At 36.1% G+C, this 18,614-nt stretch overlaps 1 protein-coding gene across 1 annotated transcript in view; it reads right to left on the reverse strand.

Annotated features, from left to right (window-relative positions):
* DIAPH3 (diaphanous related formin 3) overlaps nucleotides 1-18,614 on the reverse strand; it is a gene marked incomplete at both ends in the record, with an annotated part of 259,224 nt that overhangs the window by 55,472 nt on the left and 185,138 nt on the right. Inside the window, 2 exons of the mRNA XM_082303926.1 lie at nucleotides 9,597-9,656; nucleotides 10,087-10,182. Coding sequence (XP_082160052.1) covers nucleotides 9,597-9,656; nucleotides 10,087-10,182 — 156 coding nt within the window. The remainder of the gene's footprint in view (nucleotides 1-9,596; nucleotides 9,657-10,086; nucleotides 10,183-18,614) is intronic.

The following is an 18,614-nucleotide window of genomic DNA, read 5'->3' on the forward strand; positions in this document are numbered from 1 at the left end:
GGAGAGAGGATTTAAACCATGTTTTCCCTATCCCTGGAAAGTTCCCTTCTGTTCATTAGCCCCTCTGCTCACAGAGTTTCATTACAAATAACAAATGCTACTGATTCTAGAGATTCAAATATTCATACTGAATGGGGAAGGCTGATGATGATTCCTGCCACAGAAATCCAGTGACTGAAGTGCATACCATGACCTGCAAGCTCTAACCATGAAAATACCAGCCTATCAACTTGTGCCGCATTAGGCAGGCATTTGCCAACAAACAGTTCACCTGTGGTTTTATTAAGCTCTTTTATCCATGATGTTTATACAAAACCAGTGGTGCTTTCATTCCACTCCATGCAGCAAATATGTATAATATTAATACAATCTTCTCCATTTCCCACTATTACAACTTATTTTTTGGCGAAGTAGAAAGTAATCTCATATTTTAAATAAAACAAACTGTCAGTAAATCGAGCAAAATAGGAGGCATATTCTGTTTTCAGATTATTTAAAATGGTTTCCCTCTTTCTGTTTATGAAAACCGATTACAGGAAAATGCTGTCTTTCTAGCTAGTGTAGGTTCCCAAAGGGTAGGGAAAAACCTAAGTGACAAAGTGATTCTAGATATAAAAATATATAACCTATTAAATTAGTTAAATCAGATTTTAGAAATAGAAAAGAAACCTATGAAAAGATTGTTCATTATGGCAGTGCATCCTACTTTTCTGTCATTCAAGGTTCGTTAAAATTCTTGGACATAGCTCCTGAAACTGCATGGCTTGTTGAGGTGCCATACACAGATACCTAAATTTGTTTTGAAACCCCATAACTGGGCTGTGATACCCAAATTTGTTCCTGGCCTAAAAACTATCCTGCTTCAAGCAGACAAAGTAGCCTGCCCAGAGCTGATTCAAGTATCTGTATGTGCACTGTACTGTAACGTACCATGTACACTCATCTCTTTTCAAATACAAAGAAACAGGCTTAAAGCCTAAGAAAACAGATAAAAAGAAAAAACTCTGGAATAATTATTTGCCCATGCTGAAAATCCACTGAGATTTCATTCCATTTCCCTGTTTATGACACTAAGTATTCTTGATGTTATCTTTTCAATTTCTTATTTTATCGTTTTGCTATGCCACAAGGAGAGAGAAAATCAAGAACTGCAAGTTTGAATACAATGTAGAATAAATTCACTCTTAGTTTTTCAAACCTCAGCTTGTAGAGTTTTGAAAACCCAAGGCAAATATGGTCAAACTTGTAGGGTCAGATAACAGTTTTACTTTGATTCCTCTATGTGGAGTTAGATAAATATCATAAGACAATAAAGCATGAGAAAAACTCTTTCCCCCAATAAAATAAAAAAGCCTCACCATTACAAAAAACTCTTCTTCTTAAGATATGACAAAATATTGTAACAGAAAGACCATGCTACTAACAAGGCATTGTTAAAGTCTTCCAAAGAAAGAAAGAGTACTCATTAATAATCCTGGTTTTTGCAAATCTTGAGGAAGTAAAATCTGCTAGGAAACTGCATGGACTTCAAGCAATTTTTCTCTTTGGTTAAAATGATCTTGCTATAAAAAGGTTTTTTTAAAAAAAACATTACCATGCCAAGAACAAGGGTCAAGCTACCTTACAGTGTATGCTCAAAGTGAATAGATTCTTGATTAGCCCAATATCCTCCAAAATCCAAATATTCTTTCCTGAAATTACTTAAACTACATGCTCTCATCTTGGATTTGTAAGCTATATCAACATAAGAAAAGAGGAGTTATAGTCCAACTACCTCACACTACTCCAGCTCATTCAGTTAAGTCTGGCTATCATCTTTCCTTCTGCCATTCATGTGAAAGCTGCATTTGCCCCCTATATTTCCTTCCTTTACCGCTCATGATCTCTAAGTTTGGGGCACCAAGAAAAAGCGTCTTGAGGCTTCTGATTATTTTGCTGGGTGATTGATGTAGATTTTGCCTTAGGCACGTACAATGGAAATACACAAGACATCTATTTTTGGAATGAATCAAAGATGATACTGCATTTATCAAGCAACTTACAGACACAACCACCAGTTCTGGTTCAACTTAAATGCCAGTTTCCCTTTAGAGTATTCCAAAACTTGAAAGTAAAGCTTCCAAGTGTTCCTACCTCAAGAAAGGGAAGAAGCTGCAGGATACCCTTGTTTTCCCTGCATCTATTTAATGTCCTTTATTTGTACCTTTGCAGAGCATTGGCTTATAATGAAAAAAATCATGCAAAAACATAACACCAGTATTTTTTTTTACACTGTACATTTTTGTTCTGTTGCAACAACCACTTAGGAAAAATATGAAACTAAATTCTCCCAAAGGAGGAAAAAAAACCCAGAACATTAAGGGAACACAGTCGCTCACATGGCAAAAAAAGATGAATTAAGAAGTGTGCTACAAGAACTTAATGAGTAATGTTTTGTGCTTTCTCTACATCTTTTGAATTACTGACTAAACAATGTTGCATTAACTAGACATCACTTGAGTCACAAAACAGAGTCAGGTCAGGGCGGATACACTGTTTGTTTCCATCTCAGATTTTGTCCTCAGTGGAGTCTTTTAACCAGAGAAAACTAATTTCTAATGTCTAGCTGCTGAAATTTCCCTACCCAATATTTCACTTTTTTTTTTTTTTTTTGAAAGGAAGATAACCCCTTAAAGAAGATATATACAAATAAAACAATATAAAAAGCATTATAGCTGTTGTTCAGTCAATAGATACATCACTTAGTCTATTTGGATCAGAGTTCTTAAAGCCGATGAAGAAAGAGGCAGGAGTGTAGATACTACTTGTTCTTAACATTCAGAAAACAGAAGTAAAAGAGTCTGGTAAATTTATACCTAAAATCTTGTTTAACAGATATGGAAGAGACTTGAAAAGTACTCTGAGAAGTGACAGAACCTCTTTGCTATACAGATCAACTCAGTAATTGTCTTTGAATGGGAAGTTCCATGTGACTAAACAATGAAAAGACAAATACGGGTAAATTGTTTGTAATTTACAGCTCCCTTCGCAGATTTAAGATTGTCCACTGATGCATGTTCAGAAGACTGCTTTGAATATATAACTTGCTTGCTGTAGCTTTTGGAAATCTGGTTACCTAGCTAGACGATTATGAAACTGACATTTACTGTATGTGCAATTATGGAATATACAGTGTCACTGCCTTCAAATGTCACCTCTTTGCCACAGTTCTTATCTTGCAGAAAATGTCCTTGCCTCCCTTGAGAGAAGCAGTCTTATTCAACTAGTACCAATGAACACTGGCAAGATATTTACAAAAGCAATTAGCTCTTCTGAGTGCCTAATTTGACACCTTTAAAGGGTCTCACTTTAGGAATGAAGTTGTCAAACCTCTGAAGAATAAGCCCCATTATAAGGTCCACCTTGTCTCAAGGTGGCACCTAAAATTTTTCCTTTTAGAAAGCTTTGGTTCTCTTTATTGTCTATATTATGTTCACATATAATTCTTTATGATAAGACACAGAACGGAGGATATGCGTGTCACCTTACTTATGGGAGCTGATAAGGGAAATCTGACAAGACTTTGTAAGAAGAGTAATAAAAAAAAGACACAGACATTTTTTGTAGGATTACAGTTCCTCCTCTTTTCTTCTAAATATGTGTAGTGCTCAGGTTGATAGTCTGTGTTTGGCTTATACTAAGGGCAAGTTAACAAATTTTTCTTTTTTCTGTCTATATCAATATTTTCACAGTACTAATATGCATTTACTACTAATTTGAAGTACCCTTTTCCATTCTTAATAGAGCTTGCATCCATTTTGCAGCATTCAGCATTTAAAAATAAATAAATATTTAAATAAACAAGTGTTTTATAACTCTCTTAATGTCAGTCTTTATTATAAAGGTTGATTTTATTAACTTCATTGGAAAGGCTCCGAAAAAAAGAAAATCAAAATTTGTCATTTTTCATCCAAAACTCTTCTCACTGGCTGTCATCCATTTTGACTTGAATACTTCCCCCACTCCAACATTAAATTATGAGGGGGAGATCACTAGAAAAAGATCCTAAAAACTTTGCATCAAAATTAATCTTATTCCTAGCTATTTTGGAATGTAAATTCTTCGAGGCCATCTCTGTGAGAGACTCTATGTGTATGCAAGTATGGTAATGCAGAAATATTTCCGAACAAACAAATAAAAATGAGTAAATTCACTTTCCTTGTCTGGATATCTTTTTTCCACACATGCAAAATTGACTCTTATGGTCATAGTTTCTTTGAACTCTATTGTCTGCTCTAGGAAAAAACTCTTTATTATAACAGTGCAGATAGTTTCAGGGGAATTATTTCTGTTAGAATAAGCAGCAATTTCACTTGACGTATGATGTGAATATTGACGTGAAGCTTTGGTCTTAAAATGGGAACAACTGAGAACTACGTTTTGATTTTTTTAATAGAAATCCTATTAAATGCCAAATCTTCTGCTGAGGAAACTGTCTATTGAGTAAAACTTCACAAAGCCTTACAAAAATTTTCTACACCAGAGGTACAAATGCTGATGTTCTTAGATCACATACAGAAAGAAAAATACGCTAACACGCATAATGCCTTCAAAACAGTATCTACCATGAAGAACTGGTAGCGCTCAAGAATGCATCTTTACTACTAACATGTATGTACTGGGTAAAAAATTATCTTCACCGGTTTCATTGTTTCTCCAGTGTTAGGTACTTTCTAACGTTCACTACATACAGTTGTGGAAAAGACAGCAACATATACAGACTTAAGAAAAAAATAAGGAAAAATTAGGTTGAAATGCCAATCATAGTTTGCTGTAATATACAGCAATGATGAAATAAAATAGTGACCTCTAAGTTGTTGCACTGTCGATTTCAAGAATTAAGACGAGCCTGAGCTCATTGTCAGCTATGATTTTCAAAAATAAGGTAGCAGAGACACTAATATGAACCTCAGATGACAGTTCTATTACGAATAAGAGATGAAAAATCCCAACGAACATGAAAAAGGGGTTTTCTTCTGCTTAATTGGGACCAGATTGACATTGCTTGACAAGGATTTTATTTAACAGAGGTGTTTAAAATGCTTCAGACTAAATGTGACATGAAAATCATTCTACTGTTTATAGACTGAACAAACAGCTATAGTAATCACAACTATCTCTTACCATGGAAGTTTGATTTGAATATAGAAACAAGACCTTATTGTTACCTTTGGAAGTATAGTCCACAACCCAATTACTGATTGCAACAGAAGAATTTCTTTCAACCTTTGCAGTCACAAAAAGCAATCTGTATTTTTTTTACTTCCATTTTATTATAGCTTTTCTTTACTCACAGCATTTTGAATACAATCTAGTTGTAAAGAAAAACACTTTCTGCTGCATTTGAGGTACATATACATGAAATCAAAGCTGCATCTTGAATTTGCATTCATGCATTTCAGATAACGTTACCTTGGTTAATGTTACTGCAAATAAATGCGTAGCCATAGCAGCAGAGAACTTGATGCAGGCTGCAAAGCCTGACCGAAAACTTAGTGAATAATGCAGCTTTCTGTGCTGCAGTGGGCTCTGTGCTGCCTTGGATATGCTGCTATGTGTATTTGAACTTAACTAGCTTGAAATAAATGTGCAAGCTGCAAATATGCCTTGGCTGTTGTTGTAAATAACTGATAAACTCTGATCAGCCATAGCTATTAACTGCTTGAAATGATCTTCTAATGTGCAAAATCCTGATCACTGAAAATTAAGTACTTTCTTCTGCTCCCTAAATAAAATAAAAAAGCTTCCCTGTTAGATGCTACTGAATCAAAACCTTACTGAAGTACAACACTAAAACTATACTAATACTCTACTTGTGTCACACAGTGCTCTGAATGGGAATTACAGCAAAAGCATATACCACAATATTTACTTCAGTTTATGGCTCTTTGCAATTAAAGCAAACTGTAACATGCAGTTTTGAACATATATGTAATTCAGTTGTTCATTTAAAAATACAAAGCACCATGAATGGAAACAAAGGAAATAAATATACCAATCATATCTATGTCAACAAAAATCTAGTGGAAAGGATTTATATTCTTAAGGTGTTAGAACATTTCCAAGATCTAGCAATTCCAAGTGTATATTATTTCTACTAGTTATGCAGCAGGGCTTTTCCTCAGCAAGAAATAATCTGACTTGATGGGCCTTGTCACAAGCAGAAAAAATAAGATTGGTAATTCTGATCACAGAAATAGAGTAGATTTAAACTTGACAAAAACCACATAACGTGTTAGAAAGAGGTAATCTGTTCAATAAGAGAAGAGTGCAGTAGGACTGAAAATAAAATAACACACCCAAGAGGCTACCCTGGGATGCAGCATGAGAACCAGTACTCCTTTTTAGTCAGAAATATCATCTGAATACTAGCAGAGCTTTCTGGGGAGCTCAAGAGATCATGAAGAGAAAAATGGCCAACCAACAGCTAGCATTCCACTAAATTTACTATTCCTCCTTTTTTTTTTTTCTTAAGCAGTCCATTTAGTTAAAGGAAACAATTTCAGTTCTCAGTTCTAGAGCTAAGTAGCATTGGCTTGCTCCTCTGTATTACTTTTTTTATAGGGCTTGGCTCAGCCTCGTGAGCAAGTGATAGTTTGGTACCTTGAGCAGTACCATACCGAGGACGACAATGGCAATAGTGAAAGAGATTTCCTTCCTGCTTCCATTTGTATTACAGCTATGGAGAAAGCGTGCATTCTGGCTGTATTTCTCTCTCTTGCTATTGCCTGTGAGACATGGAGCCACTACTTTCTAGTTCCCATCTATGCTGAGATCTGATTTATATTCCACTTTTTTAGAGAAATATCTTCGATTATAAAGACTGAAACAGTTTTTATTAATTTGTTTGTTTTCGCTTTCATTTGAAACAGAAGAGATTAGCTAGAACTTGATGGCATCTGCCCAACAGAGATAGCTACACTCTGAATGATTCAGAGGACAGACATTTCAAGTCATGTCCTGTAATTGTTTTTGACTGTGTGATGAGTCAAAGAAGTTCATCCTAGGTATGAATCTGCAGTGTGTATTAATAAAGTATATCTATTATAAGTGAATCTGTTGGTCTCATCAGAAGAAGCAGTAACCAAACCAGTTACCAGTTAATCCAAACAGCCAAAGCCAGTACAGAAGCAAAGAAGTGCTTGAATTGCTGCTTGAGGACTTAATTGGTCTCCAGATATTTTAAGCTTAGAGTTAGCCAGTGTCTTTTTTGCCATGATACAAAATTTATCATCCATTTCAAATTTTAGGTTGGGAAAAACAGCAAATCAATGAAAGACCAAGCCAATACCTCTGTCTAATGACATATCCCAATTTTTATGATGTGGGCTGAAATCATAGACTTCTTGCTTATACAGTGTATATGTAATAGACCATTATATAAAGCATTCGTCACTTATTATACACATGGAAAAAACAGGTCATTGCATATGTATCTATATTAGATAAAAAGTGCAAGAAAAAATTATATAGAGGATAATACTGAAAAACCCCAGATACTATACATGTTAAACTCAGAAACAGAAAATTAAAGAAACTTTATCATTATAATTCTCGCTTTGACTGTCCACATCATTAACTTCAGTGCAGTTATTATTATCTAAAAATGAACTTTGATACTCAGGGTCTAGTATTCATTCTACATAGTACGCAATCTACATAATTTTTGATTTCCCAATAACAAAATAAATTATTAAAAGCAAATTCTCAACTTACCTACACATACTTTGAATAGCAAAAAAAAAAAAAGAAGTTCACCTCTAAGATGAACTCAGAGCAAGCAATGACCATATATTTCTTTCAAAAAGCCAAAAAGGCTCTGATAAGTGAACTCACCATAATCTACACCAAGTTTAGTGCTCTGTTTGGCTCAAGATAGGAAGACGTAACATGTAAATATTGTGACAAGCATCAACAAATCAAAAACATACTAATGAATTCCTTAAAAGCAAGCTTAGGGTTGTACTATCCTGTTCCTGAGCTAACAGGACAGGCGAAAGAAAAGCTGAATTCATTTTAAAATGTCTTAGAATCAGATTGTCTCAAAATGCTCTACAGAAAAACTGACTTTGGTAAAATCAACAAAAAATCCAAGAGTTTACTTTTACTCTTCTCTCCAAATCAAATGTCTGAACTTCAAACTTCAGTACCAAATTATATCCATCTGATGTATATATGACTCCCTGGGTTAGACTAAGATTTTGCTGAGTTAAAATCTTGGGGTTTTTTTGGTTTGCTTTTGGTGTTTTGTTTTTAACCTGAAACATAAAAAATGGCCCAAACGTTTGTCCAAATGCAGCTAGTTTGAAAACTGGAAACTACACTGTCTGTCCACAGACAGATAGATAGATAGAATGGGTTGAAAAGTAGCAACACTCAACATAATTTTTCTTACAAGTAGAAACACTTATAGGATAAATTCAGATGTGCTCTGTAGTCATTATTCAAATATCAATATGTTATGTGCTAGACAAGCACCTGTCAAATATACTTGATTCTTCTTTGAGCCAATTCCTCTAAGTGAATTAATTATCTTTCAACTGTCCTTCCAGCTCTATTTTCTTTAATTAGTGTTCAATAATGACAAATTCTGTATGTTGTTTTTTTTGCTATAGACACTTAAGAAATAAACGCTTAAACATGAGGTCTAATTAATATCATCAATTTGACGGCATCTGCAGTGCATTTAAATATCAAAGGATAATGCATTCTGCTTACAAAACTAAGAAAGGAGATTTCTTTTTCTTTAAGTTTCAATGAAAATTTTTCTTTAATGGAGGTACTACATATATAAACTTTTTCCTGAGACCACTACTTATAAGCCACTGAAAACAGTCACTCTGGACTCCTCAAGCTTAATTAAAACACAAATAATATAATAATATTCTGTAGATTGTCTAACAAACAAAGCTAAAAAGCACACACACCCTCATTGTAACTTTTCACGTATGAGCAAGTCCTACTGATTTCAGTGAGACAGTTCAGGAATTTATGAATAAACATACGCATAAGACTCATGTTCAAAATTTGGAGAAATATTTTGCCATGAAGTAACTGATTAATTTCCTATTACTTTGCTGATACAACATCCCTTTTGAATTATACTGGTAAATGACAGCTTAAACCATTCCAGCTATAGTATCAAGAAAATCAAGACAAAGAAAAACAGAACGAATGCAAAAAGTTCTCTGATTCAGTATCATAAACACTCAGTAACATTTAAAATGTTCTGCAGTCTCTGCTTTCTATTATAGTTCCAAAATCCATTAAAAAACTCTTGCATAATTGTTCTTAAGGATTATAAAAGTACTATATTTAAAAACATAACCAAATTTTAAATAAATAAAAAACCCACAAAAGATAGAAGAGCTTTGCAAAGTAATCAATAAGTATAGTTGCAGGATGTAATATTCAGATGATTCTTAAAAAGCAGGTTCCAATACAGTTTCAGTATTCCAATAATGTAGGAAACTGAAAAAATCACAGCAGTCTTTTGAAAGCACAGATCAACTACATAAGCTAAGAAGAGCATGCAATTCATGAATATGGTTCATTACCATGGTTACAAGCTTTCAGCACAGGCCTCTGTGTGGTTGGACTGAGATTTTGTGGTATGTCTGGAAAAGCAAGGAAACAATGGAAATAAAACACATCTTTGAAAGTTACTGAAGTATTGTAACAACATTACTAAGCAAAATTATTTAGAAGTTAGATATTTCTAGCAGTAAAGTGACAGTTATATACCAGTGAAATAGTTTGATTCATTTATGGGGCAAGATGACTTTTCCTTCCCCCATTCCACTATAAACCCTAAAAAGTTAAAGTACATGTGGCCATATCGAAGAGTCTTGTCATAATCATTAGGCTATGCTAAGTTCAGTAAATTAATCTCCAAAGTGCTACTGACGTCAGCAAAACAGCCTGAACATCCCTGAAAGTTGTCATTGCAAGAAAGAATTAAACTCAATAGTGTTTAAGTTCTAGAGCACTGGACCAGTAATGCTTTTAACTTTCTCTGGAAAATAAAATGTAAAATAGAATATTCACCTTTAGACCTTGGTGTCTTTTTCCTCCGGTCTCGAAAAGCTGCACCTGATTGCAAGGCCTCCAACAGGCTATCCATCACTCCAGTCTCCTCACCTTCTGTAAAGGAGAGAAGGAACCCTTTAGGTTACCATAGCAATATCAAAGCATAAATAATAATAACAATAAACAAGAACAATAAAGATATTAATGGTATTATTAAAACTATTTATTTCAAACTTAGACCAGGGTTTTAACATTCACAAATTGCTCTGTTGAAAATAATCACAACAGATTTAGTCTCCTATACATCGAACTAGGCCAAATTTTATTCCATTCATTTCACATTCCTCTTTCTCTATACTGAGAGTCAAGCATAGTTTTAAGTGAAATGTCATTTCACTCATATTTTCATATCAGTACCCTTTTGCAACTGCAAATAATCAGTTTCACGTCAGCTTTCAAGAGCTGTCTCTTAAATGATTTGCTATATTAGGTAAGAGATCATTTCAGTTATTGTTATAAAAAGTTGAAATTGTTTCTCAGCAGGAAGCTGAGTGAACAATATTGGACTGGATAGGATACAGAGTGATATCCATAGGTAGCTTTAATCAAAAGCCGTTTTCCCTTCATATTTAATAACACCTGGCCAATATTAAATAATTGACATAGTTCAGGGAAATTCTAATCATAGTATTACACATGTATGTATAATATCCCCCAAAAGAATTATGAATGTTACTGTGAGATTATAATTAAATGCGAGCATTAAATGCCCTATTTTTAATTCCTCAAATAAACACATCAGAAAATGTTAGATTTTTGAACCTTGTTAACCCCTTCTGTCGATGCCTGCGAGGACAAAGAACACAACTGCACGGACTTACTATATCATGAAAAATCACCACAGTTGAATAAAAAATTACATCATAGAAATTTTATTAATGCCTCACTGGGCAAAACTCCCTAGGTCAACACACACCTTGGATACAGTCAGACACATCACACAATTCTGCAGTTATTGCTAACAGTGAATATTGAAATCAGGATCTAAACTGGCTGATGGGTAGAACGAGTCACCGTGCCACTAATTTAAGGAATTCTGAAAGTGCTGGAATACAAGTAAGGAAGCAAGGCAACCTTCTAGACCTGAATATGGGGGAAAATTATTATGGGAAATGTTGCTTTCCAACACTATTTCTATTTGTTTCCCTCCTTTAAAGAAATTCCACCTTTCAATAAGCTTTAAAGAATTCTAGCATCTTTCTAAGGTAAGTGCTTTCAAGAGCAACAAAAATAATTCAGACAAAAAAAGCTCAAAGCTGCAGAGAAGAAGGTCTGGCAAAGTACTGTCAAATCAGCATAGGCCAAATCATGAATATGACATTCTAGAAACAACATTTTCACTTTCATTATTCTACTGCTAAGTCAAGAGTTGAATCTAATTTACCTTCTGAGAACCCTAAGCCTGGATATCATTCAAAAGCAGAAGAGGAAAGCATACCAAAAAGAGGCACAAGATTTTGGGAACCAAGATTTGCAACTACTAAACCATGTCCCTAAACGCCACAGCTACACATCTTTTAAATACCTCCAGGGATGGGAACTCAACCACTTCCCTGGGCAGCCTGTTCCAGTGCTTCACAACACTTTCAGTGAAGGAATTTTTCCTAATATCCAACCGGAACCTCCTCTGGCACAACCTGAGGCCATTTCCTCTTGTCCTATCGCTTGCTACTTGGGAAGAGACCAACCCCCACCTCGCTACAACCTCCTTTCAGGTAGTTAGAGAGAGCAATAAGGTCTCCCCTCAGCCTCCTCTTCTCCAGACTAAACAACCCCAGCTCCCTCAGCTGCTCCTCACAGGACTTGTGCTCTAGAGCCTTCACCAGCTTCATTGCCCTTCTTTGGACACACTCCAGCACCTCGATGTCCTTCTGGTAGTGAGGGGCCCAAAACTGAACACAGTACTCGAGGTGTGGCCTCACCAGTGCTGAATCACGATCACTTCCCTAGTCCTGCTGGCCACACTATTCCTGATACAAGCCAGGATGCCATTGGCCTTCTTGGCCACCTGAGCACCAGCCACTGCTGGCTCATATTCAGCCAGCTGTCAACCAGCACGCCAAGGTCCTTTTCCGCCAGGCAGCTCTCCAGCCACTCCTCCCCAAGCCTGTAGCATTGCATGGGGTTGTGGTGACCCAAGTGCAGGACCCGGCACTTAGCCTTGTTGAACCTCGTACAGTTGGCCTCAGCCCATTGATCCAGCCTCTCCAGATCCCTCTGTATGAGGCCTTCCTACCCCCGAGCAGATCAACACTCCCACCCAACTTGGTGTCATCTGCAAATTTACTGAGAGTGCACTTGATCCCCTCGTCCATTTGATTGATAAAGATTTTAAACAGAATTGGCCCCAGTACTGAGCCCTGGGGAACACCACTTGTGACTGGCCGCTGACTGGATTTAACCCCATTCACCACCACTCTTTGAGCCTGGCCATCCAGCCAGTTTTTTACGCAGCGAACAGTAACTCTTAGTTCTTCTCTTTTCTCTATACTCTGTATTATCAGACTAGTTAACTTAACAACCTTACACAAAAGAGCTATACACAAAAAGAAATAATGGAAAATTGGCAAATATTTTATAAATTTTCATAACATTTAAATACATTTATTTTCTGTACAATATATGGCAGATACAGAATAAACATGAAGACTGAAATACAGATCTTTCTCTTGCTTTGCGTTTGGTATGACATGCTTTATTACACTGAAGTTTGCTCTGGTATGACTAATGGACTATCACAAGTATTAATATGGCTTGGAATGTACCTTACAAAAAATTACTCATATCATGTGTTCAGCTTCCTGTTTTTTTTTGTTTTGTTTTGTTTTGTGGTGGTGGGTTTTTTTGCCTTTTTGTTAAAAAAAACAACCTTTCCTTTCTCCATCTGATGTCATGCAATTCTCTAAAATACTCAGATCTGGAATGAAAACACTCAGTGAATGGTTTCAAACCAAAGCAATGCTTTAAGAAATTTTGAGGCCAAGCCATTAGTTACAGTAATGTACATGAATGTTGGAGGAAAGTTTATAAGCATTTTGGGTAACAGTAATGCAAAAAAGATTGAATAATATCACAGTTCCCAAAATGATACCGTAAATGTTTATGGAAAAGAGCTCATAAGCTTTGTTTTAGCAAGTAGGAATAACAGAAGAAAAATTTCAATCCTATTTCACCATGTCATCTCTTTCCTTTTACGCCTATCCAAGACTACTATGCATTTCATAGTTATTTCAAAAAATTAACAGTTTTCAGTAGAAAAAAAAACCTGGTGCATAATCTGCTACACTAGAAAAAGACCCATCAAATAAATAAAGATTTTAAGTAATGGAATATAAATACTGCAAAAGCACAACTTTTTGTAGCATAGCTGTAACATATTTATGGGTACTATCCGTTTTCCATACTTATCTGAAATAGTCACAAACTGGATTATAGATTAGTGCTTCCATTGACATGCAAAACAATTAACAGAATAAATGGAGTATATAGAAACTTGACTTAAAAAATTCCTCTAGTAGTGTTCCTGTATGCATGGATGTATTGAAAAAAGTTAATCACTGCAAATAAAGACATTCATAGTTAATAATCTGTGTACCCAAAACACGCAGAAAGCCTGTTTTTCAAACTTCTACACCTTCTATTATAGCTATTAATACCCATACTATCTATAATATTGTTCAAGTTTATATGACAGAAAGTTTAAGAAATGAAAGTGTACCATGCAGTATTTTAGAAATCTTTTAAATTGCCCTGGGAGAACTGCATACAACATTGCTACAGTGATAGTATAAGAGTCGCAAATATTGTTCAGTATTAACACTTCCTATGGGACCTTTAAATCGGCTTTCACAAGCTGCTGCAGACTGCTGTCACCAGTCCCAACTGGCTTCCTAATTAGTCAAGTGTATCAATCTTTTGACATCCTAGAACTAGTAATTCCAGTTGGCTTGCAGATAGCTACATAGTCCACAATAATTCCTTTGAGAAATATAACCTTTTATGATCTAAATGATCTCTTTTCCTTCAATTGCAGAATAGGAGATTTAAATACTTTTTAATATCATACCTAATTAAAACTCATACAACTGTCTTTTAAATACCATCTAAAGCAGAATTAAACTTGCCAAAATAGCTGGTAAGTTTTGCCCTTGACATTTCAGTGCCATGTCAGATATAAACTGCCTAATTTCATAATTACATCTTTAAAAATGTTAAGAATATTAGAGACCCTTCTCCTTTAGTGTGCTGAGTATCTTAAGCTTTACAGTACAACTTCGATATGTCTTGTGATGATAGCAACAGATATTGCAGTTAGTAATGACTCCTGCATTTTATGTACTTATTAAAGATCAAATGATACATATCATAATTCCAGGAGCAATAGTCCACTAACATGATAGAATCACAAATATCATTAGCCATATGGTTTTAAAATAAGAGTGGTGCAACAAGATTACTTTGAATAAAAATGTTTTATTTTTACAGTTCCCCTGCATCTGTCCAATCTAAACTAAATCACACTCAACACTACGACTCCAGAAGTTCACGTTACCAGGAGAAAAACATATAATAATATGCCTATTTATTTCCTCTATCAAGGAATCAAAGCTTTATTCAGCTACTCCTCTCAAAAAAAATCAGCTTTTCTTTAATGAAGGAAGTACTAAGGAGCTTCAGAAAAACCAAACCAAGAATTCTTTATCGTGGTTTCTGTTGATATTGCCTACTCAGTTGGTACACTTAAGAGGTTGCCCAGAGAAGTTGTGGATGCCCCATCCCTGGAAGTGTTCAAGGCCAGGTTGGATGGGGTTTTGAGCAACCTGGTCTAGTGAAAGGTGTCTCTGCCCACGGCAGGGGGGTTGGAACCAGATGATCTTGAAGGTCCGTTCCAACCCAAACCATTCTATGATTCTATGATTTATCCACAGGGACTTCAACTGTCATTTTCCACTGGGATCTACTTATGGCATTGCAGTCACATACAGCTTTTTGTTACACTGTAAGTAATGGAAAGGATCAGCTCCTAAAGCCAACCTCTGAATATTAAGCCTCATCTGAAATTAAAACTGCACAAATTGGACAAATGTATACATTAAAAAAAGACCTTAATATTTCATAGCTGTAACAGAAGGAAAAGGGTGCAAAAACTCAAGGGCTACTCATCAAGTTATCTGAATTAGCTAAGACTTTAATTATCTTTATATCATCTTCGAAGTAACTCCATGGCAGCACTCAAGCTTTTATATAATTTAGAAACAAACTTGGAGTGCTGAAGCTATCGGATTTATTTTTCTTGTCTGAAGAATTAAGTCCTGACCTCACAATTCAGTAATTATCAGAATGAATACTTTTTTATTCTTGTTTGACTGGAATACAAACTGCTCTTTTTCTCTTCAGCTCAGGATATAAGTCAGGTCAGATATACTGTACCCAGTTTTTGATCAAGTGAAATTTAATCTCTTCACAGCCTTCTTCCAGGTTTAGCTATATCATGTGTTGTGCCTTAATGTACAAAAACTTCTGAGGCAAGTGAACACTAGGCTTGGGACAATGACAGCAGAGATTTTTCCAGAATATTCACACATTCTCCTCAAAGAAGGAGAAAAAGAAAGATACATCTTTTAAATTTGTTGATGTTGTATCTTTACTTTCAAGACATCATAAAAGGTACTGTATGCTTGTTTGTATAATGATTGATTTTGACCAGTACAGCCTACAAAGCAATGCCCAGCTGACTAAAGGTCTCCATCTGAGTAAACATTTAAGGACAATACTCTGAACAATGTCACAACAGGAAAGCTTTAGCAATCGTACAGCGTTGAGTGACTTAAGCTCCAGGAAGCAGAACAGCAGATCACAGAGAGTGAGATAATTTAAGTCATCAATGCAGGAGCGAGCTCCAATGTTTTGGAAGTCGTTCCAAATTTTCATCTCAGAGTCTCAGGAAGCCAGATTCTGTGAAGTATTCATAATGCTGACACATAACAACTTCTAGACCTCTCAGCCTTATATATGAACAGGTCAGGAAACTTTTTGAAGGCTCTTACATTGTCAACATAAAAATACAAAGCAATCAATGTCCGGAGGAGGAAAGGTTTCAAAATAGTTAACAATGTGACCACCTAAACTCAGACTCTTCACTTCAATGAAATTCAGATACAATCTTACAAAGAAATTGTGGGTGGACATTAAGGGTATCTTTGTCCATGTTAAGGGTGTCTTTGTCCAAAAAATGCACAGAATATACAGACTTCAACTTGAACTTGCTCTAAGGCTTTGAACTTTTTCTGGTAAAAGCCATAGCACCAATCAGATAACCTTCATTGACAAGTGAGTGAAGGAATACATGGCTATTAGTTTGAGTTTCAATAACTGTGCACGGACTAGAGCCATGGCTTGTAACAGAACACAGGAGTTCCTTTGACCCTGATCAAGTCTTGCAAGAACCTTGTTACATTGCAGTGAGGAAAAGAAAATTTCCAACATGCAGATGCAAAGCAGAAATAGCGGCCAAGTGTGCCTTGGATGGACTGGCTAAAAGGACAGTTCCTTTTAGATTTAAAAAGTGTTAAATCCAACTTCAGGCAGAAATATCACTATTCACTTGTCTTTCCTCAGCGGTGACTTCAGGCGAAAGGCACATACCAGCCCTTCCCAAAAGTGAAACACACATATATATACCTCACAGGAATCACATAAACAGTCTAGTCCAGAATCAGAAGAGTTACATTTCTTACTGATGCCCAACACAAAGTAGTAAGCCTTTGCTAGTGCTTCAGAGCTCTAGGTAAGTGTACTATAAAAAGGTATGATTTCCCCTAATGACTGATGCACCTATTCCATAAATCTTCTAGCTGAGGAGAGTGGGTTTCATGCCATCTTGTTTGCTCTTGCTGAAATCGTTCCATCATTGAGTTGTCATAAAGTGCTTTTACGGTACAGAAATAGACAGATTTTGACTTTGAGCATACCAATGAAAGTGCGCCCCAAGTTCCAAAGAGCTCAAAACAAGCAAAATGCAAACTAAGCATCCATCCTTCATGAACTCTGAAAGACAGCTGTCGCTTTCAAATCAGTTCTTGAAATTAAGGTTGGTAACTACATCAATTTAACTTCCATAAGATAACTCACACCATAAAAAACAAAAGGTAAACTGTGGTTTTAGAGGTGGTTCTGTACCACACAGATACAAAAATACTTCAGTGATGTAAGGTACCTATTTCTGCATCTCAACTGGATCACAATTTCCCATTTATGTAATGGGACTGATTGATAGTGAAATCATCTCAATATTGAACTTTGTAATAAAAATGTATAAATTTCTGATGTTCATCACGAGTTTATAAATCCCATTCTTTCTGTGACAACAGAAGAAAGCTACTGTAAACTCAGTTTCCACAGAGATTATCCAGGATCATTTATATTGATTCCAGATCCAGTAAAGAGTTTGCCAGAGCAAGCTTTTCTGACAGAGATCCCCCAAAAGTTTTCCTGAGGTAAACTGGACTTAATAAGAATAGAATAAACAGAATGCCAAGCCTTTGAACTGGTGTACCCCAGGACTTGATACTGGGGCCAATATTTGTAACATCTTCCTTCATGACCTGGATGATGGGACAAAGTGCACCCTGAGCAAGTTTGCGTATGGTGCAAAATTCAGAGTAATGATTCAGAGACACCAGACGGTTGTGCTGTCTTTCAGAAGGACCTTGACAAGTTGGAGAAATGGGCAGACAGAAATTTTAATGAAATTCAAGAAAAGATCTGCATGTCGTGAGGCATAACCCCATACACCAGCACGGGGGGGGTGGGGGGTGGGGGGCTGTGTTTTTAAAAAAAAAAAATTGGGGATTCTGGTGGACAACATATTGACCATGAGTCAGTATTGTGCCTTTGTGGCAAAGACGACCAAAGAAAAGCACTGGCAGCAGGCCAAGAGAGGTCATCCTTCTCCTCTACTCAGCACTGGCAAGACACGTCTGCAGTGCTGGGTCCAGGTCTGGCCTCCCTGGTACAAGGGAGACACAAACATACCCAAGCAAATTCAATCAGGGGCCACAAAGATGATCAAGGGACCGGAGCATCTCTCATACGAGAACATGCTGAGACAGCTGGGACTGTTCAGCCTAGAGAAGAGAAGGCTCAGGGGGATCTTATCTATATATATAAAAATACCTGATGGGGGACTGGGTGGGGTGTAAAGATGACTGAGCCAGACTCATCTCAGAGATGCTCAGAGACAGGATAGGAGGCAATGAGCACAAATTGAATTACAGGAAATTGCATTCAAACATAAGATTTTTTTTTTTTTTTCCTGTTGAGAGTGGTCAAACACCAGAACAGGTTGTCCATCTACAATGGAAACTCTAAACAGGGCTATAATAAAAAAAAGAGGTTACCTTTCCACTAAGTCCACAGAAACAGTAACTAACAGTCTAAAAATGGAATGGTTTATCTGCATACACACCTACTCTCTCACCAACTCA

Source organism: Platalea leucorodia (genome assembly GCF_965183815.1).
Source record: "Platalea leucorodia genome assembly, chromosome: 2".
NCBI lineage: Eukaryota > Metazoa > Chordata > Aves > Pelecaniformes > Threskiornithidae > Platalea > Platalea leucorodia.